At 36.7% G+C, this 12,293-nt stretch overlaps 1 protein-coding gene across 7 annotated transcripts in view; it reads right to left on the bottom strand.

The window, feature by feature from the left end:
• LRP2 (LDL receptor related protein 2) overlaps nt 1–12,293 on the bottom strand; it is a 118,497-nt gene that overhangs the window by 85,421 nt on the left and 20,783 nt on the right. For all 7 annotated transcript variants that reach the window (XM_090143974.1, XM_090143977.1, XM_090143976.1 and 4 more), the window contains 3 exons: nt 6,191–6,298; nt 3,862–3,984; nt 2,553–2,669 (listed from right to left, as the gene is read on the bottom strand). In XM_090143974.1, coding sequence (XP_090000100.1) covers nt 2,553–2,669; nt 3,862–3,984; nt 6,191–6,298 — 348 coding nt within the window. The remainder of the gene's footprint in view (nt 1–2,552; nt 2,670–3,861; nt 3,985–6,190; nt 6,299–12,293) is intronic.

Raw genomic sequence — 12,293 nt, forward strand, 5'->3', positions numbered from 1 at the left:
TTTTATGAAATTAAAACAGCTTCAATGCACTAATTACATGACCCATAGCTGAAACATTGTTCTGATGTTTATCACAGCCTCTGCCTGGATAGTTTCCCTTTGCTGTTAATCCCATTAGCAGCAAAATGGACTAAGGTTTTGAATCCCCTTGTTCTGTTTTATTACTTGTTTAACTGTTAAGTTACTTCATATTGGTGACATTTAGCATTTGACTAGCTTCTTAAATGATGTAATTTATTCAGAATAAAACCTTATCTTATTTACAATTTAAATTTGCTTCCAGAAAGATCACTGAGTGCAAAGCATGAGTAAATAGACATGAGTTTACATTCTGTAATTATTTGTGAAATAACAGAATCAATTTTAAACTGTTTTTTTCTTTCACAGTTCCTAGATGTTTCATTTCTATTTATGAAATTCTTCAGTGTAAATTAATTGATAAGGAAAAAAGAGTGATTAAGGAAAAGGCCAAAATAGCGATATTTCTATTTGCTTCTATCAGATAGTATAGAAAAGGAAATGGATGGTAACAGTGGAAGAAGTTAATTTCAAAGAAAGTAGAATAGCAAAATCTAACACTAATTAATTCCTGCTGTATAGTTAATCACAAAGTCACCAGACAATTCATTTTGTTTTAAGGCTTCTGTTTAAAGTATTAAGCCTTGCAAAGATAGAAAGACAATAAAATTATCCAGCCTTCCTGGAAAGGTCTTGTCATTACAGTCCTCAAGATTTTCCTGTTTTCAGCATCATCACATTTCTTCAGATTAGTCCAACACTCCTACTTCTAATGTTCCAAGTCACAGTCATTCTTCTGTCTTAGAGCGACTGTCAACACATATTCTAATAAACCAAAGTAGCAGCCGTTGAATGATACGAAGCAGTTTCTCTCCCTGGGGCTAAATATGCTGCCTTCACAACAGTCATGGGGCCTACTGGCAGATACAGCAGTAGGGCAGCACTGTTAAGGTATCTAGAGAACTCTTTCCAAACTGCCTTTTAAATTATTCAGTTTAGAATGTTAAGCATGAAATAAAATGTGCACTTCAGCTTTCACTTATCAATGTGGCTTCTGCTCCAAAGGAAGAATTCTGAGTATTGTCTTTTGGAAATCTCCTCGTCTGTTACAAATTTACCAATTTCAGATAATTACATCACATAACAGGGCTATTCCATACCTTATTCAAGGACTATTCAGAGACTTCTCAGAGATATCAGCAGTTCCTCTTTTTGAATTCACACTTAGTGCATTTTTCAAACAAGTATCTTCAATAATTTGTGTCATACATTCCCTAAATTAAGTTACGAAATTATTTTTCTCTGAACTTTAAGAGAGAAATGGCAACCCATAGAAGACATTCTATCAGCAATTAAATGTAGTACTTTGGATCTTGGCTGTTAGTGATTTGTATTGGTGACTTCAAAATTGTCTATGGGTCTATGACATGGTAAGTTCCAAGCCTGTTGCCTCAGCAACCTTTTAGTCCAAACTATGATTCATTTCTAAATTACCTTTCCCTTTAAAGAGCAAACATTTTATCCACTTGTGAGTCAGGGATAAAATATACTAGTAGTTGGATGGCCATGTAATATGCTGGCTTTTCCTTACAGAGAATATGCCCCTTTTTCTCTAAGTGGAACCATTAACATTTTGTTTCCTACTTCTTCACCTATTTCTTTACATCATAACCCCTATTTGCCCAGCTAGATCTTCTCAACAAAGTTTAGAGTTTAGCCTTTTTCTCAGCAGCATATGAACTTGTATTAGCTGAAAGTGTAGCTCTTACGTTACATGTCAGTCATATAATGTGTCAAGCTTTTCCTTAATATCAACAATGTAACAACTTGCTGCTACAAACCCAGCTATTAGATGAAAGTATCTATGAAAAATGTACCCTCTTTCAGTGGCCAGCTATACTTTTCATCAGTATTCAACCTAAGCCAATATCTAGCGAGGCTGTCGCCAGACAGTCAGGTAGTCTCAATTCTGACCATGTTCATGACTGAAAAACCCACTTCTCTGTTTCTGTTTTGTTGGCACAGTATGAACATCTTTCTTAATATAGTACAATCCAACCTTGCTTCACCTCCATGGGAAACAGCAACTTTACAAAAGGGTTAAAGTCCCTCAAAGAAACTATTTGGGATCAAATTCTACCTTTCTATGCAGGTTATAGTTACCACTGATTTCTGTAAAGAGTACTCAAAGAGAATATGAAAAAAAATATGCAAAATTCGCTCTGAGTTTCCTAAGGCTTTGAGCCACTTAAACACAGTTGTTCTTCTCCACTGCAACACTTCATTATTTCTTAGACAATGACAAACAAGAAGTCTTGACCCCATGGTAGCAGTCAGCATCTGAGTTCTGCAATAATGAAACTGTATCAGAATATCAGCTCTAATACACAAAAGAATCTGCAAAGAAACTCTAATAACAAGAAGCATATTGTGGTCATCCTGTCCATCAACAAGCCCTTTAATCTTACAAATTGATTAAAATGCCAGAGGGAGATGAGATGAAACTAGATAAAGTGCTAAAACTAAAGACTCACGGCAGTCTCTTTCATCTGTTCCATCAGTGCAGTCCTTTACTCGATCACACCTGTATGCACTTGGGATACACTGTCCATTTGAACATGTAAACTGCTGACTTGAGCACGTCCGTCCCGCTGCAAGAAACAGACACTTGTGAAGTTTTTTTTCCTTCAATCGGGATTTTTTTAAGATGGAAAACTACTTTCTTTCTTTCTTAATTACTCCACCTTTCTCACAAATATTAGCATATGATTTTTTCTTTGCATACTCAGGGAGATTCAGGAACACTTAACAAGCAGATGACATAACTCTATAAGGCCTTCTGGAGCCTGCATTGTCACTGTTTCACTCCACCAGCAGGGCTGACCTCTAGGTTAAAAATTACCTCCTTGTAAGTGTTTTGCCTAAAAGATTTAATTTCTGATTCTTTCTTCTTGAAGTTTTCCTCTGTCATTTTGTTTACTGGCTCAAAATCTGTCAGTACATGTCAGTTATTCAGTGAACAACCCAAGCATAATGAATGTTAACAAGCACTCTTCTATACTGACACTATGTAAAACAGCAGAGCAGGAAATAAGGCACTTCTCTGTAATACAACCAGACCTCAATAGTCAGGTATACTTTATACTCATAACTAATAAAGGACCAAGAATTATTATGTCAATTCTCAAGACAACTATGAAAGTGGAAGGCAACCACATAGAACCGTACAATTCTACTTTGATCCTACTGGGGCTAAATTACAATCTCTGTTCCTCTTAGGCAAATTGATTGGAGCTATGAAGATACAGCTGAAAAATAACTGTTAACTTTTCTTCCCTTCTGCCATCTGTACTTCTGTTCTTTTAAACTCATGTCTCAAGATAACACCAGTCAATATGCTGACACCTAGTCTGCTGCTTTATGGAGGTCTATTCCTTATCCTGTCAGTAGTGCTCCCCAAAAAAATCTCAGATAATCAGATACTAGTGTCGTTAGGGAAAATGAGCTCAAGACAGTACAGTAAGATAGATTTTTTTTTTTCCCCTTTATTATCCTCTAGGTTTCCCAAGGGAAGAGATAAAAAGTCCCACACGAGGATATGGCAGCTGATGGAGCCTTTTCAAAACATTCATCATTAATGAGTACATGCAGAACAAAGTTAAAGTGATCCAGCTCAAGAGTAACCAAGAGCTGTTGCTCATTTTGCTTTTTCTGTTTACAGATTCCTTAGTTAACACATAACCAGTGGCCGACACCTTCCCAGAGGAAAAGGGAAGCAAAATGCAGATAACCTTAGTTCCAATTATTCCATCATTGGAATAACATTAGATCTTCAATACTTACGACACTCTTGATGTTCATCTGATCCATCTTCACAATCTTCCTCGTCATCACATACCCAAGAACGTGGGATACACTCACCATCAGTCTGACACTGAAACTGATTGCCCTCACAAGTCGGTTGAGCTAAATGTAAGGAAAGAATAAAAATGTCATTTCACAGACATTTGGTAAAGCACTTTCAAAGAAAGCAAAAAATAAAGAGACTTAAGACTCAAGTATCCATTGACTAATTTCTAGTGAATACATGAACAAACCACAGAAATACAATGACAAACCATAGAAAATGGCCAGATCAGGGTCATAAATGTGGGCCAGAAGAATGTTTGAAGGCAAATTTTAGTTTAGTGAACATTTTATGTATATTCTGTTCTGCATCAACTCATGGGAGAAAGACAGGCTCCCAAGGAAGATAAGTCACAGCAAAAGCTTAAGACTCTGAACTACCCTCTTGCAGAGCCTCTTTTTGTTCACTATGTACAGAGTGATGCTAGCTTCGCTATGCTCACAGAGGTCCGATCAACTGCCCTCACTCCACTCCAGGTGCTCTGATCCTGGTAGGAAGATTTTTCAAAATAAGCTTATGATCCTTCTCCACTAATTCACGAAACAAAAGTTAGGTTAGTGTTAGAACAACCCAATTGCTGTCATCCCAGCTCCACTCTGCACTTTTCAATAGTCAAGCAACAATACTAGAGATAAAAGTATTAAAAAGAAAAAGAAAGCTTGAAATTAGCTGCATTACTGTTTCCTTGCTCCATTCCTAGTTAATAATCCTGGGAAGACACTAGCACAAAACAGTCCAGTAGACAGGACTCTGGTCTTAAACATCTTTTTTCCCTGGGATCATGTTTTTGCTGAGCTGCCAAGTCAACTAGAAATACTTTTTGCTCATGGAATGAAACATAAGCGTAACTATCAACATAATCTAAACATTCAAGGCAGAAAATGAAATAACTTCACAGATTTAGCACTGAGAAGTACAAGATTATATTACAGGTAAAGCAAATAGAAAAAAATCAACCACATACTACACAATGTGAATTTATGGGTTTTTGTTTGTTTGTTTTTTCTATTGCTGACATGAGTATCAAAGAATAATCTTGGAATATAGTTTTAAGCATGGGCCGGTTTTAGACCATTCAGAACTATCATACTAGACACACGTACCTCACTACGTACAGCACATTAACACATTGATTTTGAGAGCACAGTTAACTGAAGGAAAAAAGCCTGTAAAATTTAATTTTCATCTTTTTTTTCCATGAAGAACAACTCAGCCCCGTGCTTCTAAGTGTGATAAACACTGTGTCAGATTTCTGTTAGCTTTCATAAAGTCAATACAAATTTAATCTACCCTTTGTTCAAAGCCCAACCACTTCTATTCAGTCACAGTTCAAAACTAAGTTGATACAGCAAGATATAGGAAAGGACCATTCTGTTTTGCAAGTTCAAGGCATCCTTCAACCAGAACAATGATTATTTTGGAGCTAAATAAACGCTAAGCAACAAATCAGTCTGTCAAGCTGTGCGAATAAACTCCAATTACTATATGAGTCAAGCAGCAAAGAAACAATCCAGCGTGAAAAAACCCAACATAAATTAGTCTTTTGCATTCCATATCAGCTGAGGGGCAAAAGCTGGCCTAACCTATAAACAGGCCAACAACCACACCAACCCACAAGACCTCAGAGAACACTAGAATTCTGAAGAAAAAATGAAAGCTAGTTTCTGAAAACAGCCCATGAGGGGATTCCTTCATTTTCAAATTTTCATTTTAATATTTAGCTTAACAGAGTTTTTGTGTATGGACCTTACAGCCTGGCTGAATGCAGCTTTGTCTCTGAGTTGCTCACGCTGGGGACAACACAACAACTCCAGACAACTAACAAAGACTCTTCTTGAGGTGTTATAGGTATACTGTCTGGATCCTCAAAGCTTCTGAGCCCAAGTCATGCTGGAGGTATTAGTATGTATGTATCCTGTATATTCAGGATTACTGCAATAATAGAACAATACATTTCTACATCTTCAGAGAAGCCAGTCCATTAGTCACCAAAAGAAGTGACATTCCAAGAAGGACTTGGATTTTTGAAGAAAAAGCTGTCATGCTTCTAAGTCAAGCACTACTTGACTTCCTGACTACCAAAGCTAACAGAGAAGAGATATGACTCTTGAGCAGATTCTACAGTCATCTCCAACAACTAGCATTTTTCTCCCCCTTTTCCTCTGTATAAAGTGCATTCTTGTATCAGAGGTATAGCTGGGAGCATGTTGAGAGCTAAGAATTTCTTATATTATCAAAAAGCTGCTTTATAGGTATTTCACTTACGACAACCAGCTTCATCTGTATCATCTGAGCAATCTCTAGCCCCATCGCATCTCCAGTCTGCAGGAATACAGCGACCATTTCCACAGCGAAACTGCCCGCTTCCACATCCTGTGGTAAAACAAAGTAACAAGCAGGTTTAGCAGTGCCAGCTAATCAAAGCAGACACCAAAGTGCATTCCTGTCAAATTACTGTTCTGTCCATGACTACAACACAGAAATGGAAGAATGTTATGATAGTACGAAAATAAAAATGACTACATGAAAAAGAATTGGGCCAATGCTCTATACACCCAGTCAAAAAGGAAAAGAAAATAAAAAGAAACAGCTGTAAGTCTGTTGTGACTAATTTTAATACACTCATTTATTATGCAAACAAAAATGATTAAAAAAAAAGTCTCAGAAGAGCACCTGTACTACAGGAATTTAATGGAGATATTTCTATTTTAAAATCACAGATAGTAGAACTTACATAAAGGTAGGGGATCATTTTCCACATGATTTCTACAGGCTAAAAAACATGCAGATCTTCCCAAAGCCTGTGAGGATAATAATAATCATCCCCTCTGCACCCACTATCAATTCAAGCTGGGGAATATAGAGCACAGTTTTATCTTGAAGGTACTGTTGGATGACAAGTTGGGTAAGAGGCAGCAAACCAACCGTATCCTGGCTAGCAGGGCAAGGGGGGTGATTTATCCCTCAGCTCTGTGCTGGCGAGAGTTCACCCGGAGTACTGCGTCGAGATGCAGAGTCCTCCTTATCAGAGAGACATGGACTTGCTGCAGTACATCCAGAGGGGGACCACAAGAATGATCCAAGGGATGGAACAGTTCCCCCATGAGGACAGAGTAAAAGAGCTGGTGCTGTTCAGCTTGGAGAAGTCTCTGGGGAGACCCGAGAGCAGCTTTTAATTATCTAAAGGAGGGCTGTAAAAAAGAAGCAGACAGACTCTTTTAGCAGGGTCTGCTGTGATAGAACAAAGGGAAATGGTTTCAAACTAAAGGAGGGGAAATTCAGACTGGATATAAGGAAGTTTGGGAGTTTTGCTTGTTTGCCTGTTCTGTAGTAATTGTAGTGAAGCACTGGAGCAGGTTGCCCAGAGATGAGGGGTATGCCCCATCTTTGGAGACACTCAAGGTCAGGTTGGATAGGACTCTGAGCAACCTGATTTAGCTGCAGGTGTCCCTGTTCACTGCAGAGCAGTTGGATTAGGTGACCTTAAAGGGTCCCTTCCAAATCAATTCTATGATTCTGTGTGAAAACCTTGTTTTATAAGCCATGTGCTGGTGACCTGCTTGAAAGTATAAAAAACCTCCATTTTGTTTTGGTTTTTATAATACCCTAACCTTTAAAGTCTTTCCTCTAAAGCATAGGAAAGCATGTCAACATTTAAATAGCAAATAATTTTAAAAGAAATTAAGCTTTTAGACATTTATGGCTGATCAAAAGCTAGCTTGCTGTCATTCTATCCCACTTGATCAACCAAGGATTAAGAACTGATTAAAGAAACATTCATTCCCAGGTGTAAATGCAGCTGGATCAGGCATTTATTAGACTCATCTAACAAAATCTTCAGTCCTGTAGCAGAGAAAAAAATGCACTGTTTATGGCCTTTCATTGTGACTACAGCCTCGTAAAAAAGGAGTGAACAGTTTTATAGATCCCCAGAACAATGAGCTATAACATAATTAGGCTCAACAGCGTTCTGTTTCATGTTAATCTGTTGTCAGCACTTCAGAGCAGGGAACTCTGGAAAAAAAAAAAAAAAAAGGCAGCAGCAAAGCCCAACTTTGTAGGAAAAAACCTGTTTCCTGGTTTAGTTACTAATCATAGGATAAAAGTACATCTTCCAATTATTCTGAATGATTTGTCCAGAGAAGATAACCTCAGTATATTTGAACACCACCTACTTTTTGAATTCGTGATGACATAAATAACATGCTACCAGAACTTCTATGTAAAACCAGGCATACCAACACAGTCACATAAACACATCCAAGTGATGTATTCCTAAGGGATATAGGCAAGCTACTTTATGCAAGGAATGTTCAAATCTGATTGTCTGGTAGTGACATCCTGATTTATAATGTATCCTGCAAATGGTCAAAAATTTCACTTGGATAAATGGTGGTACAGAGTGGTACAGGAGTATGTTCACCCAAATACCTTCTATAGTCTAATGCATGATGGTGGTTGGTGGTGCAGGTCTGGGGTTGGTGGTGCAGGTCTCTTATCAACTACCTTTAAAACACAACAACCTCCCTTGCAAAAATGCCCTGAAGGAATGTACAAGTTCACTCTGGAATCCCAGGCCCTCTCACTGAATTTTGCCCTCCAAAGCAACATTTCCATATGAGATTAGCAGTTAAAACTCTGATAAACACAACACCTAAAACACCACATCTCTGTTGGAATTACTACAAAAAAGTATAAACTAAATTTGCTTGTATATTTGACATATATTGCCATTCAAAACCACAGGAATATTAATAGTCACTTACTTAAAAAGAAGTTACAATACAGAATTAAATCTACACCCAAAAAAGGAGTTTCTAGTGAAAAAGATATTTACAAACAAGCAAGTAATTACACCATAATTTGTATATTATTCGTAAAGAATAACTTGGAAAAAAAATTTGAAGTATTACATACAACCTCTAATTCACTTTGCTTATCTTGTACTAAGTTCTTATATTTAATCATATCCTTATAGTCATATAAATGAGGAGATAACACTGATAAACTTTTAAGAAAGCATTATAAACATAGCTGCCTTCATATAGAATGAGAAATGGTAACTGAATTTTAAACAGAAAATCTGCAAAGCACGCAATTCTCCTACACGGAATTACAGTTTAAGTTGCTCACACCTACGTACAGTAAGTGCTGTATCAATGTCTGTTTATACAATTCTTCAGCAGATCTGTTATAATTCATTTAATTATGGCATTAGCCTTTTCAAATGTTATCTTCTGTGCTTTCTTTCTGCAGGCACACAGCTCTGATGCACCTTCACAAAAATATAAAACCAACTGACACTTCACGTACCACTGCTTTATAATATCTTTGTAACAAAGAAAATTGCACAGTAAATAATGACATCAATGCATTAAAAAGTCAGCCTTTGAAACTAATAGAGAAGAAGTAAATGTGAAAAGTTGTTCCGAAACTCATCATCAAGGCTCTAAAAAGCCTGCATTTCATCTGTGATCAAAAATTGTTTTTTTAACAAAGAAAGTAAACGGGGAGAAAATGAACTACAAAACCTATTACTACCAATATTCAGCAGAAATATCCAGGATAAAATAAAATTAACCATGTCAACAGTAACACCAATAACCGGGTTTGTTCCTACAGACAACTACAGAGACTATTTACTCTAAAATTGAATATACTCGTTCTGCTAGAAACAAATTCCTGAAAATCAAGAGATTTGAACAACCGTGATTTAGCCGCTGTGACTTCAGTTATCTGTTTTAAATGACACACAGCGCTCACACCGAATAGTGGCAATCTGCAGAAGAAGCACAGAGTCTAAAAGGACTGCTTCCATTGTTTCAGACTATGCGAGGTGGGCCTGCAGCACCTGGCTCAGCAGGGAACTGTCAGAAGACAGGGGCATCTGTTTGTTTTTTGCCATTATCTAAGCCCTGATTCACTGAAGGATTAGTAATAAGCAATTTTATGAAAAATTTTTGCTTTCCATTAGAAACTTTTTTTAAAAATAGCAAGGTAGCTCATAAATCAGACACTGCCAAAAAAAATTAATACTAATGAGGTAATTTCCATAGAAATTCTGATTTACTCTGACAGATGCTGATAAAACCAGACACCTCTTTCAGGCAAACAAAATTCTGTCAGCATGATTCCAGCAGGAAATAACCAATGAGTTTAAAAACAAGCAGTAAACCAATTAAAGTTTAAAGCTTTACTGCCATGCTTAAAATTTACTAACAGAAAAGTATCTAGGAGACTTTTGAAAGTTCAACATTCAGATAGGATCAATTTTTTGTTTTGCTTTATTTTTACTATAATTCATTTTTTTGTCTTCTTACTGTGACAGACTAAAAAAAAAAAATACATGACTTCAGCTTTGTGAATCACACCAGAATGTATAAATAGGTCCTTCTGAAAGTAATTTCTGCTATTCATTTCCATGGAAACTACAACAGATATTCAGCTACAAAACACAATTCATCAACATAGTCACCACCATTAGCTCTGCATTTTCACCCATGATGAACAACAGCCTGTACGCCGTTCTTGTCAGAATCTGCACCAGCAGAGACAACCCACTTTCACAGTAACCATTGCTGAAACACACTACCCATTACCTCACTCTGCTCACATCCTCTGGTTGGTCTCCATAAATATTCAGCAAGCGTTGATGAATGTCAGTGGGTGCCATGGAGAAATTCAATAATACACCTTCGCTCCATGCACACTTCCATGTCTGACGTCATACTGTCAGACTGTCCCTTTGCTCCATCAGTTGCACTGCAACAAAATGTAATGGAATATTGGCAGGAAGGTTTAACCTCTACTGCCATACCAACAACATCTGCCTCTGACACTGTGGGCTAACATATTAAAATAGGAGACAGTACTTTCAGAGCAGCCCTCCCACAAAGTATTCGCGGACATTAACAGTAAGAATTTTAAAAGTTAAGTATCTACTTCAATGGTTCAATATTCAGGAAAACACCAAGGAAAGAATACGATATTATCTTTAACACAAACCAGTCTGGTACCAAAACATGAAAATCATAGATCAGAAATCTCACTGAAAAAATATACCCCAAGAGCACAATTCCTAACCTCCTTGTTACACTTAACAATCTCTGGGCTTTATGTAATTTTGTCACTGGCTCTTCTGTGCTTCTTTGTGCCTGGGACCCAATCATGAGTGGATGTTTAAGATTCAGAATTTGCTCAGTTAAAAACATGAAGCTAACACTCCAGGCCCTGGCTAAGCCACTTGGTCAAAGAATATGTCAGGTAGTCATTTTCCCAGGAAATAAAGAAATGTAATAGTGACTTCGTCATAGCAAAAACAGGACAAAACACTAATAAAAATACAGTATTAGCCTTTCAATTTGTGATGAAACATGTATGTATTGCTGAACAACAGAAATAATGCAATACAAACTCTATTACACAATTAACTACAATTAACTTTGTGCTCTGCAACAACTAGTGCATAAGAATGAAGTTAAACCAGTGCCAAAGACAAACTCCACTGCCACCAGATGTTGGTAGCCAATCTTCACACCACTAATGGATGTTGTTCCATGTCACGTTAAGTCGTACGGAACTTTATCAGGAGAAAAAGATGTTAATAGCTTCAGACATTTCACAGCATAATGGCTCTAATTCATAGGACTACCATTATGCCCACTCAATTTTATTTGTGCTTCATTTGCTCCAACATGTTTGTGTTAAAGTACTTACATTGAGAATTAAAAAACTTAAATTCAATCCTTTTTTTTTTTTTTGTATTGTTTTTCAAAGTAAAACTTAAATATTTCTTTTCACTCATAATGGAAACAATAATGTTGTACAACTCTACAAGTTACACTTGTCTCCTTTCAGTTGCTCTCTAGGCTGTTAGTCTTTTCCAGTTCTTTTCAAGTATTTCTCTATCTTCTTTTCAACATAGCTTTCAATTTTTGACTCCATGTGTTTTGAATTAACTACATCATCCTCAGATTTTTAAGGCATCATGACTGTTTGACTACATAGAATAGACCAAAAGAAATCACTAGCCCTTTCTTCCCCACATTCACAATATCTTTGGGAACTGCTAAAATCTCTTTTAACAGTTAAGCTGGAATGAAAGACTTAAATTAATGTAGAATGTATTAAACTCAGAATAGACTGCACCACTCAAACTGTTTACTCAGAAGTGCAACTTACATTGCTGTGATGACTTTACGTTTCAGGAATCATCTTTCACAACTTTTTTAATGTTTTAAAAGACCAACATCCTTCAAGGCAGTAATTTCTTTCTGTCTTAATTCATCGCATTTCATTTAAAAAATAATTTAGAAGTGCTAATAAATAGTATTATAAGCCTCTCTGTATGAATCTTACAACACAAAAG

This window comes from Phasianus colchicus, chromosome 7, assembly GCF_987193195.1.
Source record: "Phasianus colchicus chromosome 7, bPhaCol1.hap1.1, whole genome shotgun sequence".
NCBI lineage: Eukaryota > Metazoa > Chordata > Aves > Galliformes > Phasianidae > Phasianus > Phasianus colchicus.